The following is a 20,069-nucleotide window of genomic DNA, read 5'->3' as shown; positions in this document are numbered from 1 at the left end:
TATTTGAGATTATCCTCATTTCACACAAGCTAAGGGCCCAATCCTTTATACATTTGCTACCAAGTGTAGTACTTGCCAACATAAGTAATCTCATTGTAACAAGTAACACCCTAAGCACATGGGATCAGGCCCTAATGCGTTATTTTTGAGAAGGGATATAATTTTCATCTGAATGAAGGCAGGGAAAAACTCAAGAAGAGAACAATCGAGATACTATAATCAAAAATAAAATCCTGGTATTGAAAGTGACGTGTCATGATGTCACTATTGTGGATTGTTCTAGGCTAGCTCAGATAATGGCCACTCAGCCACACAAAGCACAATAAACTTCTACAAAATAGTTTGCGTCCCAGAAAATAAATACCAGATGTTTGTTTATCACACACTGAGTGAAATGTCAAATAATTTTAGTGAATGCATTTGATGTTAGGCTTCAGATGTACAGTCTTTCATCACCACATCCCTCCACAGTTCAAATTAACGCGAAACAGAAGTTCTTCAAACCAACGTACCAAAATACAACTAGTATAAAACAAAAAGCCAGCTGTCAAATAATCTATCACAAATGGAGATGGGCTGACTGAGTTAGGGAAAAATGGGCAATCTCTGTACATTAATGTTTGGAAGCCTTTGTGGAATGTATACTGTTATACATAGACATAGACTGGAAAGTGTAGGGTACAGCTGTTCCTGTAAGCACAACCCCAAAAGCATAAGAGCATCTAATGAAATTATGACACAGTTGTCCTCGAAGTATTGCCCTCTGAAGATGGTTCTTCTGGAAATTCTAACACTGAGCATCTGTGTCTGACCAGAGTTATTTTTTTGGTACCTTCAGTTGCCAGTGGGTAGTAGGAATTTGGATATTGGTTGAAATTCACCTCTGTGCAGAGGCCTATGCAATACTTAAACCTTTGCAGAGAGGTAAATTTCACCTATAAAGCCCTTCTCTAAACAGGTTGTAAAGCTTTATGTTCATCCTTAATGAACGTTAGAAAGAAAAACACAGTTCAAAGTGAGTTCTCAAAGTGATTAATATGAGAATTCAGTGATGGGGAGTTTAAAGCACGGGAGGACATCTTATGCAGTTTCCAGGGTAGTTTCCACCTTTTTTATATTATTGTTATCACCTCAGTTAGTAAGAAGGATTCATAAACATGGTTTTGAAGATCTGGTTTGATGGCAATAATTGTTTGCTTTAGAGTCAAACGTTTCCCTTAGCCTCTGATGTTAAGTTTTAGCTTGGCTTCAAATATCTAGAACTCTCATAACAGACTGTCGTTTGACTTCATTCAAAATGTATTACTGACTGTATGTGAAAAAATAAAAAAAAACCCACTAGAGTCATTTCAAATCAGCTGGAACTGTACATGCTTAGGACCCTAATCATTTCAAACCTGAAGAGCTGTTGGAAATTTTAAGAGAAGCAGTTCATTTAAATAACTCAGCACTACACTCCCTCAGACTTCCAGATTTTCAAGTGCACTTCAGCCTGGAAGTGAATGTGATATTGGACATGACTCTGTGCAGCACACTTTACAATCAGCAGAGTACAATTTTGAGAGCATTTCAAGTTAAGTTGAGATTGCTCTGTGCAATGATACCCAGACTCCCCCATGAACTTTCAGATTGTAGCAATCTAACATTTGAGGCTCTCCAGTAACTTTAACTCACTTGATTGTTTTTGTAAGACAGTATTGAGTTTGGTTTTTTTAAGAGAGAGAGAGAGAATTTTTTTTCTATTACAAACAAATCTTTGCAGCATTTCATCCCCAGAAATTCAGATGCGGGGATTTTTTTTTGATTCATCAAGCTAAAATGCAAGTATTGGCATTACCAGCCTTAAAAACCATGGCAGAGACAAGGGTTTTGCACTGAAAGCCAGCACTATCCTTCCCACACAGGGCTACTGTTCTTCTGTTGCAGGACTTCAAAACAACTTATATATGACATGGAAATCAAAATAGCAGCTACCCTGTCCTGAATAACACTTCCTGCAGCTATCTGAGAAAGAATGCAGAGCATATTGATTTAGCCACTCCGGTGCCTTTGGGTGTATGACATATATCCAGGAAAAAGGATGCTTGTGGAACACTGGAGACATACATTCTGCATCCTGCATGCTTTGAAAATAATGAAAAAGCCAGAGACATGCATGGCACATTAGCACAAGAGGAGTTAATTCAATCTATTAATGGCTGGGCACTAGGATATTATGCTGTAGCTTGGGAGAGGGGTTCAATAGGGATTTGTGCAGGAACCAAATATTCGAGCAATTTATTCCTTAATGATAGCTGTATTGCCACAATATACAAGACAACTTTTTTTGTTTGCATTTACAATGACATTTTTAAGTTTTAGTGACATATGTTGACTAGTAACATGATTTTATCAATCTCACTCTGACAGAATTAATTATAAAGACTCATGTGACTGTTATAAATCTATCTACCTTAGGGTTTTATAGTGTTGCCCATCACTGTAGTATCTGGGCACTTTCCACATACAATCAGTAGCAATAGCTAAGTTCCTAGTGGAGTCTCTGTCTTTTGTTCCTTTTAGGGGAGTAACTTAGTAGGGCTAATATTTTGTGACTAATTATATTTCTTATATTGAAATGAAATAAATTGTTATAAGAGGCAAAAGCTAGAGTCCAGCTTTTTGGAAGGCAGGTTAATGAACTTAATTTTAATTAGCACTTCTTACTGTTTGGCACAAAGACAGAAAATAAGGAAGGAATAAAAGTTATAGAGCTCTGATTATCGACCTACTTAGTAGAAACCATCTTGGTTGCCCTCAACCCTTTGGATGCTGTCTGTCTGAATGAGGGAGGGAGCGAGAATGCATCTAACACACTATATATATATCTTTACATATACTGCACAGAAATGCATATGGAGTGGCATTCATTTCCCCAGCAGTCTGGAAAATGTCAGTATGGCTACATCTACACTTAAAATGCTAATGGCCCAGCTGCAGCACTTCAGTATAGACACTTATTACAGCAATGGGGGGGTGCTGCCCTCTCTGCAGTAAAACCACCTCCCCGAGAGGGGGTAGCTAGGTCGATGGAAGAATTATCTCTCCTATATATGAACGAGAACCTTTTAGTACATACCTATTCCTCTTGACTGAAAAGGCAGATGTTTTCACATACTATGGTAATATAGTTTAGGAATAAATTGATACACAGTCACAGATAAGGAGCTATAGGCCACATTGCCATCAATAATAGGATACTTTTCTTTTTTTATTAACCCCTTTTGCTCCTTTGGAAACAAGGCTGTTTTCTGCTATTATAACATTATTATGCTCTAAACAGATTGTCCATATCTCCATATTTGTTATCACAGGTAGACCTAGGCCTTCTCCGATTTGTCTCTGGCATCGGGACCCAGGGAGCCATCTCAAAGGAAACTAAGAAAATATATTTTGTGAAATCATACCGAGTAGATGTCAGCTCTAACGGAGAAGATTGGATTACACTTAAAGAGGGAAATAAACCTTTGGTAAGTCTTTTCCATTTCACCTCACTCTTGTCAAGTGATAAACCATCATAGTAGCTACAGTAATAAGAAAGGAAGGATGATCAAGCGGGTAGGGCCCAAGACTGGGATGTGGGAGACCCAAATGCAATTCCCTACTCCACAACAGACTTCCTGGGTGACCCTGGGTAAATCACTTTAGTCCTTCTGTGCCCCAGCTCCCCATTGTAAAATAGGGATAATAGAACTTTCTTCTCTCACAGAAGTGCTCTGTAAATAAATCCGTTAAAAGATTGTGAGGCTCTTCGGGTATGTCTACACTGCAGTTAGACATGGCTGGCCCATGCCAACCGACTCAGGCTTGTGGGGCTCGGGCTCAGGGGCTGTTTCATTGCAGTGTAGCTATTCGGGCTCAGACTGCAGCCCGAGCTCTGGGACCCTCCCACCACTCAGGGTCTGAAAGCCCAGGCTCCAGCCTGAGCCCAGATGTCTACACAGTGAGTAAACAGCCCCTTAGCCCGAGTCCCATGAGCCTGAGTCGGCTGGCATGGCCAGTCGTGGGTGTCTAATTGCAGTGTAGACATACTCTTGGACACTACAGTGTTGGGGGTCATATAAGTACCTCAGATAGATGACTCAGCATATCTTTGCAGCCTTATAAAGATTAGTAAATCACCTTCCCTATTCCATTTGTCTATGGATTTGCCCTCTCCACCCTCCAACTGAAACAGCTTTTACCTCTTGTAAGAAAAATCCTCATTATCCACCATCGTGGGCATGAAGGTAATTTGTTTAAGGGCCAAATTCTGCTCACCCTACTCACATGAGTAATCTGTTCACTGCTACTCACATGCTCACCCAGAAGTCAGTATTCCCAATAGTTTCTAATGTAACCTAATGGAAACTGAATAACTCCATGCTGCCTTCTTTCAAGATAGTTGTTTTGAGCAGACATGGCTGTTGAAGTCCTGCCATAGTTATGTAATATAAAATATATAAACATATCTATGTGATCTGGACATGTCTGTATCTTCCAGTCCGATCTCATACCTTCAACAAAAGTGTCCACTCAAAATGATGATAATCTCTATCACTTAGCTGATTCAATCTTCTAAGCACTTTCATGAACAATAACAAATTAATCCTCACAGCAACCACTTCACGTAGTACTTTTATCCCTGTTTTACAAATGAGGGGAAGCTCACGAGGTCAAATGCCACAATGATGGGCACTGTATAAGAACCTAAATAGATATAGAGATATTAAGTGACACCCAACATCATGGAGGAAATCAGTGTTGGAGGTGGTATTAGAACTCAGGGGTTTCTGGTTGTTCGTTGTGTGCTCAGAACAAATGCCTCTTTCACAACTAGTCTCAAAATTCAGTTTCCTTGGAAAACTTACAATTTACATGGCTGTTGTACATGCTTTGTTAATGAAAAGATTTGACCACTCTGACTTATTGGTTAGAAGAGTTTAAAAACTTTCTTCTCTAGTCAAAGCAAATCTGACGTAAAACAGCAATGTTTTATTGTAGGTCAGAGTATTAAAAAAAAAGAAAAGAAAATCACATGAGCTAAATCTACACCAGGCTGACACTCAATTTTTATATCCCTGATCAAAAACCCAAAGGTAGGGGGACTGGGGCTATTGATGCAGCAACAAGCTCATGAAACTACACAGCTCTTTGAGGAGCCTTTCATTTTGAAAGGATTACAGCTGTAGCATAACCTGGAGTTCCATGCCTTTTAGTCAGAATCATTGGGCCCATCCAGACTCGCCCACTAAGAAAAACCAGACCAATTCTTCTTGGAAAGATTTTGCTGCAAGAAATGGATCAGAAGCTGGACATCAATGTAGAGCAGGGGTTCCGAAACTTGGTTCGCGGCTTGTTCAGGGTAAGCCCCTAGTGGGCCACGAGATGCTTCGTTTACCTGAGCGTCTGCAGGTATGGCTGCTCGCAGCTCCCAGTGGCCGCGGTTCGCTGTTCCCGGCCACTGGGAGCTGCGAGCAGCCATACCTGCAGACGCTCAGGTAAACAAAGCATCTCATGGTCCGCTAGGGGCTTACCCTGAACAAGCTGCAAACCAAGTTTGAGAACCCCTGATCTAGAGGCTCTCCCTAGATAACAAATCCAATACATTAAATTCTTTAATGAATAACTTAAAGGGATGAGCTGATGGCTGCACACAGCTAACCCACCAAGTCAATGCAGCAACTGAACATGACAAACAGGAAAATTGGAATTATGTGTAAGAAACTGTCAAATCTCCCATAAAAGGAGAAGTTCTTAAGCCTACATATGTTTAAAAAAAACAGGAAATTTTGTCTTCACACTATTTGAGGAAGAAGCAGGAAACTGAGTCATTGTCTTTGGACTATGACTTTTAGAAGTTTTGGCCCTATTACAGAGGAGCATGCTTACCAACAAGAAAGCAGAGACCAATACAATATTTATTTGTGGGACTTATTGTTTGACCATTGACCTAAAGGGACAAAGACAGGATCCTAGAAGATTGAAAACAATCGAAGGTTGAAAACAATCAGCTATAAGGATTAAACCTCACTATACAAGACAAAAAAACTTTGGTATTTGTTAAAAAGGATTTTACATAACAGAAGGTCAAAATAAGCGGTATTATTCCCTGCAAAACTCAGAGTCCAAGTACAAGCAAAGGAATGCACATTTTATCCTGATTCAGTAAAGGAACTTTTACACAACCTAAAATGCAGATCATTCCTCACTGAATTCAGTCCAGATCTTTGATTCTGAGTCACATGTAAACAAAGACCTTGGCTCATACGACACCTCTTTGCACCAGCTCAGTGAAGCTTAGAAGCCATAAAGCTGCCCTAACCAGGCAGCTGAGGTTTTTTCCAGCATAGCACAATCCTTGGATAGCACAGACCCAGTGTAGCTGGCCCTTCATCATGCCCTCCACACAGACTCCTGGCATGAGGGACGTGCCAGGAGAAAAGAGGCATTGCCAGACCATTGCTACACTCTAGTGATCCTCAGCTCACCTAATGGTCCCTGAAGCTGTCCTGTCTTGCTTGATGGAGGTGGGGGGAAAGGGGTTAAACAGGTCCTCACAGGAGTATCTAGGCAGCATATAGCTACCTTTACCCACACCTTATGTTCTGCACTGAGCACAGTTCATCTGAGCATGAGGTTCAGGACCTATCCAATTTATCCCAGTCTAACTATAATGGATTAACAATTGCATTCAATATTGTCATGTATATTGTGTCTTCTTTAATTTTCTTCCCAAAGCCACAGTACAGCAGAGAAACTGTTAAGCGCTGGTATGTTATATAGAGGCATCTTCCAGGCTTAGTTGCTTGCAGAAATGATGCTTTGTGTATAATGACATATTCCTCCATGCAAAAAACTGTTTCAACTTTGGATTGTTGGTATGTGTAAAACACAGAATTATAAACTACATTTAAAAGAAAATATATTATTTTTTAAAAATGGTGCCTTTCCTTTCTTCCTAAAGGTATTTCAAGGGAATGTCAACCCCACTGATGTTATTTATAGGATTTTTCCCAAGCCAGTGTTAGCACGATTTGTTCGGATCAGACCTGCAAGCTGGGAAAATGGGATATCGCTGAGATTTGAAGTTTATGGCTGTAAGATAACAGGTAGGTGTCCGGAAGATTTTGAAAACCTGACATTTGTTGTATTTACATTTGGCACTTTTTTCTTTTTCTTTTTAATGATTCTGTTCTCTAAAAAAAGACTATTCTCATAAAGTTGCCAGGTGTCTGGTTTTTTACCAGAATGTCTGGTCGAAAAGGGACCCTGGCAGTGGCAGCAAGGCTAAGGTAGGTTCTCCGCCTGGCTGGCTCCACATGGCTCCTGGAAGCAGTGGCATGCCCCCCCTCCACCTTCTAGGTGTTGGGGAAGCCAAGGAGCTCCACATGCTGCCTCCGCTCTGAGCACCAGCTCCACGGCCAATGGGAGCTGTGGGGGCAGCACCTGAGGACACGGCAGCGTCCAGAGCTGCCTGACCATGCCTCTGCGTAGGAGCGAGGGGGGGACATGCCACTGCTTGAGGTAAGCGCTGCACCCCTGACCTCCTCCTGCTTCCCAACCTCCTGCCCCAGCCCTGATCCCCCTCCCACCCTCTGAACCCTTCAACCCAAGCCTGGAGCCCCCTCCCACACCCTGAACCCCTCATTTCTGGCCCCATCACAGAATCCACACCCCCAGCCCAGAGCCCGTACCCCTCGCACACCCCAACTCCCTGCCTCAGCCCAGAGCCCCCCCCATACTCCGAACCCCTCGGCTCCACCCCCACCAGCCCATAGCCCCCTCCTGCATCCCAAACTCCTCATCCCTGGCCTCACCCCAGAACCCGCACCCTCAGCTAGAGCCCTCACCCCCTCTTGCATCCCAACCCACTGCCTCAGCCCAGAGCCCCTCCCGCACCCTGAAGTCCTCATTTCTGGCCCCAGCTGGAGCCCTCACCCCCTCCCACACCCCAACCCCCTGAGGCAGCCCGGTGAAAATGAGTGAGTGAGGATGGGGAGAGCAAGCGATAGAAGGGGAGGGATGGAGTGAGCAGGGGCAGGGCCTCAGAGAAGGGACATGGCAGGAGCGGGACCTTGGAGGAGGGGCGAGGCAGGGGACAGGGCAAGGGTGTTCAGGTTTGTGCAAGTAGAAAGTTGGCAACCCTAGGTCCACATGTCTTCCACATTTGCATGGGCAGAGCCCTAAACAGGGGTATAGTTTGGCATAAAGTAGGTGGAATTAGCAAATATAAAAAACATAGAAACAAAACCCCTGGAAAAATACAAACGTTACTTTGGCATCATCTTTAGAGACTACAGATTTAAGGGGTGAGAAAACTGGGGTACAGTTTTCTTTTAATTATTTTACTATGTCATGCGTTACTCTTTTGACAGTCCCTCACCTGGCCCTCCTTTCCGCACCTCATAGTCTCCAAGATATTCCCAGTTAGGCCAAGGGTTTTATTATAGATTTATTAATGAGTTCATTTTGTATTTCAAAGCCAGGACAATGTAACATGGGATGAACAAAAAACCTTTGTCTGGTCACTGAATATAAAGCTAGCTATTTACTGAATACCACCCAATGTTAATATGAGTATCTAAACAGGGTGTCTAGATTTGCACTTGAAACTCAAATCAGCATTTATGTGAGGTGCATAAATGCCTAAGTGCTTATTTGGGCCCTAGGATTTGCATGTTCTCTTTATAGTATATAGTGGATACCCAAGTTGAAAATTAGACAAGATGTGAACGCACAGATCTACAAACCATTCCAACAACTAGATGTGTAAGGCCAGATTCCCATTTGTGAAAGAACATTAGTCTGGTTGGAGTGCTGTTGCCCTTTTGTGGCACAGAGATCTCCCCAGATAATCTGTGTAAGCACTTTTGTAATGGCACCATCTGGCTCTCATTACCAGCAAAATGCTGTCTTTGAAAAACAAAACCAAAATAACAATTTTTGAATAAAAAAGTTTAATTTTTGAATTTAAAAAGTTACTTCCATTTTTTTTTATATTAATAAAATTCCCATTTACCCATAAAGTTCCCAATCAGATGTCAAGAATTATAACATTCATAAACCAGTCGGAGAACACTTCGATCTCTCTGGTCACTCGAATACAGATCTAAAAGTCGCAATATTACAACAAAAAGACTTCAAAAACAGACTCCAATGAGGGACTGCTGAATTGGAATTAATTTGCAAACTGGATGCAATTAACTTAGGCTTGAATAGAGACTGGGAGTGAATGGGTCATTACACAAAGTAAAACTATTTCCCCATGTTTATTCCCCCCCTCCACCCACCACTGTTCCTCAGATGTTCTTGTCAGCTGCTGGAACTGGCCCACCTTGATTATCACTACAAAAGGTTCCCCCCCCCCCGCTCTCCTGCTGATAATAGCTCAACTTAAGTGATCACTCTCGTTACAGTGTGTATGGTAACACCCATTGTTTCATGTTCTCTATGTATATAAATCTCCCCACTGTATTTTCCACTGAATGCATCTGATGAAGTGAGCTGTAGCTCACGAAAGCTTATGCTCAGATAAATTTGTTAGTCTCTAAGGTGCCACAAGTCCTCCTTTTCTTTTTGCGAATGCAGACTAACACGGCTGCTACTCTGAAACCAAGAATAGAGTTGACAATGAGTTTTCTGATACTTCCTGGTTCCCATCAGACCAGAAATACTTGTGGTATTTTGGTACTTCCACTACCTTCTGAAACCAGGAAGTACAAAATTAAGCAAACAAAAAATAAATTAAATTAAAGACTCAACCAAAATGAGATTTCAGTTTGGAGGAAAGGGTCAAGTTATTTTTTTATATTCTTTGAACTGGCTGTGGCATGTCCTTTTCTACTTTGGTTTTATGGCTGTATCAGATTTGCATAGATTAACTGTTAAACGTGGCCTGTTTTTTCTATAGATTATCCTTGCTCTGGGATGTTGGGTATGGTGTCTGGACTCATTACCGACTCTCAGATTACAGCATCTAGTCAAGTTGATCGAAACTGGATCCCAGAAAATGCTCGTCTTATAACAAGTCGTTCAGGCTGGGCACTGCCACCAACTACTCACTTGTATACGAAGGAATGGCTTCAAGTCGACCTCGGTGAAGAGAAAATAGTGCGGGGCATAATTGTTCAGGGAGGCAAGCTCCGAGAAAACAAAGTGTTCATGAAAAAATTCAAGATTGGCTACAGCAATAATGGATCCGATTGGAAAATGATCATGGATGCCAGTAAGAAGAAGATAAAGGTGAGGGAGAAATCACTACATTGTGAATTCTCTTTTACAAAACACTTGCTTAGCTCTGATCTTTGGAAAAGGGTTGTGTTGAGGTGACCCTAGGTCTAGGCTAAATAGGGAGACTTCTTCAGCAGCAAATCTAAAGGAATATTACTAAAACAGTACTGTGACTGTGGTCAGGCTCCAACAAGCCAATCCCAAATTGCTCCTCACTGCTATGGAGCTTTTGCTTATTTATCATCCCCCGCAAATGAGCGTGATCCCTGTTTCTGTTCAGTCATGTGCAGCAGGCACGCTGTGAGTCTGAGGTATGCCTCGGAATCCTTTGCAACGCTGTGGTGACAAATGCTGAAAAGAAATGCTGGAGGGTTCTATTCTTAGCCGGGCTACTGGCTTTATGTGAATTTAGGCATATCACTAAATCGGTCTGTGCTTCATTTTCCCTAGCTGTAAAATGGGGACAATGCTATTTACCTCAAAGGGCTGATCTGAGGATTTCTGAATTGTATGTAAAGTGCACTGGGATAGAGGTGCTCTGTAAGGCCTGATGCAATGCCCATTGAAATCAATGAAAACTCCCGAATGATTTTGATAAGATATGGACCCCGTCTTCAATGCACAGTACTATTATATTATTACTAGTGCAGGATTTGGGACCCTGTCTGGGAAAGGCAATTGTCACACATGGCTGAGCAGAAATAGCAAAAACTTTACAGAGGAGGAAATGACATAGACAGAGGACCAAGTGGATTGTTGTGTGACTGAGCTGGTAGGAGGAAAAAAAGAGATCAACAACCAAGAGCAGGCCCCAAATAGTGTATTTGCCTAGGTCCAGTCCTGGATGCACACTCTGGAATGTTTTAAAAATATCTAGCCAAAATCCTGTCCATTTAGTCTCATGTGCCTTTTTGGTATCTTTGCCCAGAATGTACATTTAGATATTTTTGCCTAAAAGCACAACTGTCACCTCCATAATCTGCCTGTGTCTCCTACTCTATTACTTCAGAGATATCACCATTCACTGCGCAGGGCATAATGAACAGGAGTACTTGTGGCACCTTAGAGACCAACAAATTTATTTGAGTATAAGCTTTCGTGGGCTACAGCCCACTTCATCGGATGCATAGAATGGAACATATAGTAAGAAGATATAGAGAACATGAAAAGGTAGAGTAAGAGTCTCTAAGGTGCCACAAGTACTCCTGTTCTTTTTGCGGATACAGACTAACACAGCTGCTACTCTGAAACAGGGCATAATGCTTTGCTACTGACATGGTAATGACAAGGAACCATGAATTGTACCTACAATAAGGGAATAAAGAGAGGAAGAGCAATGACAAATGCAGCAAAAAACTCCACACACCTGCTTAGCTGCTCTTTATCCCAGTTCTGTTATTCTGGAGTTCAGGTATAAAGGCCATGCCTGCCCTGCCCCCGGTGTGCGCTGGGCCGGACCCGCCCCCCGAACCTCTCCTGCAGCCGAACCCCCTGCCCTGAGCCCCCTGCCGCACCTCACAACCCTCCTACACCCCGACCCCTTGCCCTGAGCCCCCTGTTGCACCCACACCCCTCCTGCATCCTGATGCCCTGCCCTAAGCCCTCTGTCACACCCCTCCTGCACCCCAACCCCCTGCCCTGAGCCCCCTGCCGCACCCTGAACCCGTCCTGCACCCCCTGGAGGCAGGGAGGGGGCGGAGTTGGGGTAGGGATTTCAGGGAAGGGGTTGGAATGGGGGCAGGGAAGGGGTGGGAAGAGGCAGGGCAGGGGCGGGGCCTCACGGAAGGGGTAGAGTGGGGGCGGGGCTGGAGCAGCTGGGGAGGGGGTGGTCAGTGGTGCAGCCCTCAGACCAATGTACTAGTCCTCATGTGGCCCTCATGGTCATTTGAGTTTGAGACCCCTGGGCTAAGTGGACACATGACTAGCTTTTCTTAGCACATTTTGTAAATAGTGGGCTTCATTCTTTCCTGTTGCAACTCCACAGAAAAGTCCTTCTCAGTCCTGAGTCCTTCTTAGTTGATTATCTTTCTTCCTAATTTGTTTTGGGGATAAACACAAAATGGGATCATCCTTTGAAGTTGACTACTCTTTCTCGTTACTATGAGTTGTGATTTCACCATAAAGTGTGAAGAGGGTTTAAATCAATACTGAGATCTAACCATTTCTCTGTTAAAATGGATGTTGTTTTGACATGTACTTCCACACTCTGGCTCAATGAGAAGAAAAATGTTGCCATATGCTTTTAAGTGGTACACCGTATGTTACATGGCCTTCTGTTTTCTAATCCAACTACTTGCCATCGTTGTCAAAAGCTAACAATGTTGACAAAAGAAGAATGCTAGCTAACCCATTTAAGTCTATCCAGAGCTTTCATTGCTATCAGAAATTAACTTCCAAGATTAACGGCTTTTTTAAAAATGTTGTGTTTTATAACAGTATAATCCACCCCAAAAATTCAAAACATTTTCTTCCTTAGAAAAAGTTTTATTAAAAGGGAATCTGATAAATCCTAGGATTTGGGAAACTGATGGATTTAAAATGTTAATACAGGAATGTATTATTTTTAAATGTTAATAAAGCTGGAGTATATAGAATGCTAGCTATATTGAGTCCCAACATGAAAGTGGATTGGAAACATCCCTGTTTGTTTTACGAAATGAAATACATCATTTTCACTTGGGTAAAATCTTGACTTTGAAAAACAAACAATTGCATGTTATACAAGTAAAGAAAGAACTCTGAAAAGCTAAGCGGATCAGCAATATATATCACGGGAATAAAACACGGTCCTGTGTCTACCACCTCTTTTACTCTATCTCCCCATCTATGCCTTCATCTCATTTCACTTGGACTATTATAATTCTCTTCTCCATAGTCTCCTCAATTTCCAGCTCTTCCAGATTCCAGCATGTCTCCACTCACCTCAAATGTACAAAGAAATATATATCGCTTCAATCCATAGGCAACTTCATTGGCTCCCTACTCATTTTAGGATTCAATTTATGTTTGCCCTCCTTCTATGTAACCCCCGTGGACTTGCTCCTACCTACATCATGAAGCTTGTCTCTCTTTTTCCATTCTCCCTCCTGACTCCTTCTAGTCATCTACTACTGACATTCTCACTCTCCTTCCATGCTCTCTGGCCACTGATGCTGCAAGAATCTTCTCCTTTGCATCTCCTGCCATCTGGAACAATCTTCCTTAATCCATCTGCCAGGCTGACTTTGTTTTAAAATGTCATTAAGAATTATATATTTTCTCTCTTTCCAACACTTATTAGCTTCCCTTTTACTGAGTTATTATTTATCTTTGTAACCAAATAAAGCATTTTATGGTACAGCCTGTATGAAAGACACAACTCACAATCACGTTTTGCTGTATGCACCTTCCTCTGCCCCTGCAAAGAAGATTGGTGTGTGTTGGAAATGAACAATCAAAACTGAATCACAGGCAGGTCTATACTACAAAAGACAATGATTCAATATAATTATGATTCAATATAATTCTAGATGCCTCTTAAATTCTAATGCCGAGGTATCAGTGCTGAGTACTGATGTCTTTTATAACACAGTTGTCATTATAATATGTTGCTATTAAGACTATTATTAAAAGAGAAGTCAGGATTCCTTAGATAACATATGTCTGCCTACTTTTACACATAAAATGGCTTGTCATATTCTTTCTCATACAGTAGGTAGCTACTCTGACCTTTTGAGCTGTATTAATATACAAATATAAAAAGAAAGCCTTAACAATTGTAAATTAATTAGATACAAATCGCAGTGCCTTCTGAATACCCATTCCTGACCAAAATCTTCTGAGTTCTCTCAGAACACTAGCCGACCTAGTGCTCTTTGAAAGAAATCCCAGAAACCCAGTCTTCTATAGGGAGTGAGGATAGTCATGTCATTATTATAAGCAGTTCTTAATATCAGTAATTCCAGGTACTGGTATATTTACCATTATTGGTACTATTGGTTTTGGGGTTTTTTTGTGATTAATACTCAAGACTCAACTCCACACTTTAGGGCCAGATTTTGCTCTGATTGATTTCAAAGGGAGCAGAGGCATGTCCTCTAGAATAATAATTTATTGCAAGGCCTTGCATATGCATATGTACACCACCCATTTAACTGTGCCTAGTTCACTCCACAATAAGGCTTGGTATGCTCCAAAAGCCAGGCTCTGAGACACTCCAAACAGCCCCAAGATTAATTGTGGGTTAGACCATGCACAATTGAATAGGAAGCAGCAGGGCACTAGCTGGTACAGCCAAAGTCTCAGTCAAGTAAACTTGTACAGTTGCCAAAAAGGGTTGGGAGCCGCTGGTTTACTATATAGAAACTTAAACCAAAAATAAGTGGAATTTTTAGAATTACAGTGAAAAAAAATCAATAATCAGTTTTTCCTGTGGCCTATCCCTGCTTTGAAATACAAAATCAGCTTTTCCTGCTGCCTCTGCTTTGTCTGCCTTTGGATCATTAGCAGGAAAGTGCTGTGTGTTGAGTTGTGGTCTCATCCAAATAAGATGGGTATCTGGCAGCTGCTTTTCTTATCAGTGCAAAAATGAAGCTTCATCCTGAAGGACTAAGAGCTGGAAGTTCCCTTAAATGTCACTGTAATCTCAAATTTGGATTCCAGTTCAAAGGAGATTTTGATTAGCATTGCGATTCAGCCAGTTCTTATACAATAAACTCTCAGCTGCTTTACATACAATTTATTGCTCTGTTCTTTTGTCTAGCCTGTACTTCAGTGAAATTATTTTATGAGTAATGCTGGAATTCAGGAGATCTGAGTTCCATTTCTGGCAACGCCACAGGTCTTATGTATGATTCTGGGCACTTAATACTATGTTCCCCACCTGTAAAATGGAAATAATGATATTTCCTTTTTCCTACCCTTTATTCTCTATATTTGGAATGTAAGTTCTTCATGTCAGGAACTGTCGTTTACTGTGTATGTGCTGTGTGTGTATAGCACCTAGCACAATGGGGCCTTGATCTCAATTGGTGCCTCTAGGTATTGATGAAATACAAATAATAAATAGTAATAACTTGATCTACATATAGAACTTCCATTTCACTGACATCAGCAGGAGTCACAAGCTGTTGAAAGCTGCTGTATAACTAAGGGATCCACAATGCTGCTGAGAGATGAGATTTTTGTCCCAAATACATGTCCAACAAGCTGCTTTGCCCTCTGAGATTCTGTTGGGTACTCTTTGCAGATCTGTTAGTAGGTAGTTTTCTTTGTTCTTATTCAAGACCAGTTTCATTGGAAGAACTCTTGCAGCTACTGCTCCTGGAGTTTAATTTACACCTTTTTAAAATAACTATAACTTATGAAACTCTGACTCTGTCACTGGGGGAAATCAGATTGAAGTTTTCTCTTGAATAGTTGGGTTATTATTATAACTACTTAAAAAGTGACAGGATCTTTTCCTCAGTCATTTTCTCCCCATGAAGTGCTGAAAATGTCACCCAGTAAAACCCCAGATATCACAGTGTCATTTAAAAACATGTCTCATTAGACACTCAGCTCCTGTTATGACCCTGATAGATTGGTTGCTACTGAGTTTATGAAAAATGAAATGTGTCACTTTTCAGAGAAGCTTTAACTACATGTTCCTTCCTCATTTAAGAAAGGAATGTCAGGCACTTATTAAATTGGTAGGATTTGGCCTACTTCTCATCCAATTCAAATACTAGAGACCTAAAGAAAAAAAGACAATTGTTGAAAGCGATTTTTTTTTTTTAACAAGCAGCATTTGTCATGCCTTGCAGACTTTTGAAGGCAACACCAACTATGATACGCCTGAGCTACGGACTTTTGAACCCATAACAACCAGATTAATCCGTGTCTACCCTGAGAGAGCCACACATGGAGGACTGGGGCTGAGAATGGAACTACTGGGCTGTGAATCTGAAGGTAATTGCTCTGACAGAGATGAATGCATTGTATTAATTATTTTCATACAGATACACTCTGACTTGGAGTACTGCTGAGCACAGCTGCTCCCATAGGAGTAGCACGTGGGACTCTTGCATCAGTGACTGCCATCAGTGCTTTTTCTTGGCCCGGTCAATGCCCTCACTGAGGACATTTGAGTATGTCTGCAGCACTAAGTTATATATTATTCTTTCCACAATTCCTTTTGTGAATCCTTGTGATGGTCTCACCGCACAGGGTCTTCTGCTCCTTTAAGCAATCTCAGGATTACTTGAATATTACACAAGAGGGGTATGCAGCACTTTTCAGAGAGACCAAAGATGCGTCCCTACCCCCAAGTGGTTTGCAATTGAGGTTAGTTATATGACATGACACAGGAAGAGAAGGCTTCTAAGAATGGGGAGGCACATTTACACAAAATAAGATGCTGAGGACACTTTCTGCAAGGTAGACATCGTGTTACCCACTGTGGTGGGTTTGATAGGTTGGTTGAGTGGTTGTTGTTGTTTTTTGTTTGTTTGGGTTTTTTTGCTAATCAAGGCCCCAGTTCTGTATCAGGCACCTAGAAGATAGATGGCCAGGCCAAGAAAAGTCAAGGAATCAATCCTGCAACAGTGCCCTGAAGTATCACAATGGCTTTATTTCTGTATACCAAAAAAGTGATGTGCATTTGGTCATTTTATCTGATGGATGATAGTGCAGAAGGGTGGCCGTTACAAACTATAAAGCTGCTGATCTTCTGCATTATTCTTATTTATATTTATGAAGCATCACTATTCAAGTCTATTGAGGTTCTTACACTAGTCCTATTACAGTGGTATCCAAAGATAAATTAAAGCAACTAGTATATGACATGTGGTTCCTTCTCTATTCCATTCCCCAGGAGAAAGTGTGGGAGGTGTTGTTGTTAAAGCTGATGAGCTATATGCTGCTATGTGTGAAAGCCGGGTTGAAGAAGTGTGATTCACACTTGGCCTGCAAAGTGATGAGGTTGGAGGGACTTCTCTGTTTCTGGGGCCATTCTCAATTCCTATGGGAGTTCTCAGTTCCTGCAGGTCATTGCCCTTGCTTTTGATCAAGGAGAGAAGATGCAGTACCTGCCCAAAAGGCCCTTGCTGTCTCTGGTGCAGTCATTCTCCCATCGAACTCAATGGCTGTTTTGCTAACGATGTTCGTAGGAACAGACTCAAACCCTAAAGCAGACACACAGGACTACATAGTACTCTACTCAGAAGGAAAGTGGGAGGGCATAAAGACTCTCCCTTCTATGTATTCATTCAAGGGCTGAGCACAATCACAGTCTTTATGCTCACCTGAACACAAGGGTGAGTGAGGATAGTGCCATTAGAATTACTAGCCACTCCAAAAGTGGTGAAGAGGTGGGTCCATGGCTCCACCACACTATCCCATCCTGACCAGGAGAATTGGCTAGCCAGAGAAGGGATAGAAATTGTGATAGGAACAGAGACACAGAAGAAGTTGCAAAAATATGAGTGGGAGAAGGATCCAATGGGAATGATTAGCAGGAAGGTTTGCATGCAACCAGGGCATTCAGAGAGGTTAGGATGAAATAAGAGCTGAAATGCAGGCAAAGGTGGGATTATACCAGGTCCTCAAGGTCAAGATAAGAAGCTTGAACTTGATACCGAAGGCTAGAGGAAAGGATTCATAGAGAGAGATACCTGACTTAGGGAATAGATGTACTGTGTAGAGGGTTGCCAATCCTCCAGGATTGGCCTGCAGTCTCCCAGCATCGGCACTGATCTCCTGGTGACTATTGAAAACAATTTTTAAATTTTAAGAAAATTACATTATGTCATGTTGGGGAAAAAAATCTCCCGGAATAGCTTCAGTCAGAGTTGGCAACCCTAACTGTCTACTTCAGTTATGTAGAGCCCTGTTCTTTTATGTAACTAGAGCTACAGTGCACGCGGGCCCTGTGGATCCACCATGTTTCATCCAGAATGGAGCTGCTAGAGGAACCTCAATCCATCGTGGAATTTCTGGCATACAAGGGGACTGCATAACCTGCACCTGGAATGGCTGGCCAGCTCTGTGGGCTAATGCAGAGGAGGGAGGAGTCCAAGAGAGACACACATTATTGCATGGGCTTTCAGTACAGTGACCAGTTGTTACTGAAAATAGCAATATTCCAGAGTAGATAAAAGCTTGGATCAAGCTCCCTCTGCTGATTACACTGAGCCAGCTAACTGCACCTGGCATAGCTACACACTCCTGATATAAAATCTAAATCTTATGCTTAAACAGTGTGTGTGGTGTCTGGGTTTTGTGATTTCCGAGTTCTTATTGCTGTTTGTTTGGTGGACATTGGGTCTTAGATACGTTTTCTGGCACCTTTCACAAATCACAGCTCTTAATCATAATAACAAAAGATCAGACCTTTATTGGATAGGCAGCGGCTACCAGAATATCATCACCAGCCATAAACAAATCATGGCCAGCAGCGGCTACTGACATCATTAATGTCTCATATTTATGAATATCTTTAAAAAAATAACTTTCACACCTTCAAATTAAGCAATAGCAATAGCATCGATAATGATACTTTTCTGTCACTGTTGCCCTGCCTATAATCAGACAGTTCCTCTCCCACACAGGGCTCCGAAGGGAGTGGTTATATGTTGCCCACCATTTTTAATGTTTAGTTACACAAACACCAGGATGATGCTTAAAACAGTAATCAGAAGAGTGGGTGGATTAATATTGGTTTAAACATTTCAAGGATTAATATTTGCTAAGTAAACTCTATTGCATAGAGTTTAGGAAAGGAGGACTAAATCCAGATCAGCATAATCCTAAAAGTCAAATTGTGTCCTGGCTGGTGCTGGAGCTAAATGGGAACAAGGGATACGGGAGGTAAATCCTGTGATCAAACCAGGGCAGGATCCTGCTGGAGAGGATGGGAACTCATGGTGCAGCACATTTAGCTGCTGCTCAGAAAAAGAGATAGTGGATGTCCCCCAGCTTAGTGCAAGGACGTCCCCCAGGCTAGTGCATGCTGCTGACTGATGTGTAGGGGCTGGCTAGCAGAGTCGTGGGCCTGCCTCCCTAATGCGAGATCATGCATGCCTGTGGCTGTGGTGCATGGGCACACTGGACAGTGGAGTCCCTCTCCTGACTGTGAAGTAAATACCTGCTCTGTGGAAAAAAGGGCTCCCTCTGCCTCTTTCTTCCCCTTCACACAGACTTCTGCATAGGCCCGCATTCCACGGCCCCAAGGGACTTGATATGCCCAGAGCTAGGCCACTAGTGAAGTATGTGGTATGTAGCAAGTGAGCATGCACCAGTCATGCTGCTCCTTTTCAGAACATTCCCTCTCACAGGTCCGCCCACAGGCACCCTGCTCTGCAGCAGAAGGATGGCTCTTGTACCAAATACAGCAGCTCCTCTCTTCCCCTCCCACGTGCCCTGCCCTCTACTGTGCCGGATGTCACCCTTCATGAGTAGGAGCATATCACTCATCAGATTGTAAATAATAGAAGGATGTTACTATGATTAAATCCCCCATTCCCTCCCTGCACTTCAGATCAAACACCCTTAATGGGCGGTTAAAGGGCGGCGTTGGGGGGCGGGGGGGATGACAGTGAACAGATCGTAGCAAGGAAATCCAAGGGGATTCTTTTCACCTACTGTAGCACATGAAGTACAATATACTTTGTTCATCAAAATCGCACAGCTGAGACAATTACAAGTCCCCAGGACACATTTTAACTGAGTAACCCCGGGATTTTGTTTCAGCACCGACATCAGTCCCTACCACTACAGAGGGCAATCCTGTAGATGAGTGTGATGATGACCAGGCAAACTGTCACAGCGGAACAGGTGATGACTACCAACTGACAGGTGCA

At 42.3% G+C, this 20,069-nt stretch overlaps 1 protein-coding gene across 4 annotated transcripts in view; it reads left to right on the top strand.

Annotated features, from left to right (window-relative positions):
* Positions 1-20,069, top strand: part of NRP1 (neuropilin 1) — a 129,856-nt gene that overhangs the window by 86,883 nt on the left and 22,904 nt on the right. For 2 of the 4 annotated variants that reach the window (XM_074946194.1, XM_074946195.1), the window contains exons 7-11: positions 3,354-3,509; positions 6,986-7,130; positions 9,932-10,263; positions 16,035-16,179; positions 19,960-20,064. In XM_074946194.1, the coding sequence (XP_074802295.1) occupies positions 3,354-3,509; positions 6,986-7,130; positions 9,932-10,263; positions 16,035-16,179; positions 19,960-20,064 (883 nt within the window). The remainder of the gene's footprint in view (positions 1-3,353; positions 3,510-6,985; positions 7,131-9,931; positions 10,264-16,034; positions 16,180-19,959; positions 20,065-20,069) is intronic. The other 2 variants (XM_074946196.1, XM_074946197.1) reach the window with 1 other exon arrangement.

Source organism: Natator depressus, chromosome 2 (genome assembly GCF_965152275.1).
Source record: "Natator depressus isolate rNatDep1 chromosome 2, rNatDep2.hap1, whole genome shotgun sequence".
In the NCBI taxonomy this organism is placed as follows: Eukaryota; Metazoa; Chordata; order Testudines; family Cheloniidae; genus Natator; species Natator depressus.
This window is presented reverse-complemented; position numbering and strand designations above follow the sequence as displayed.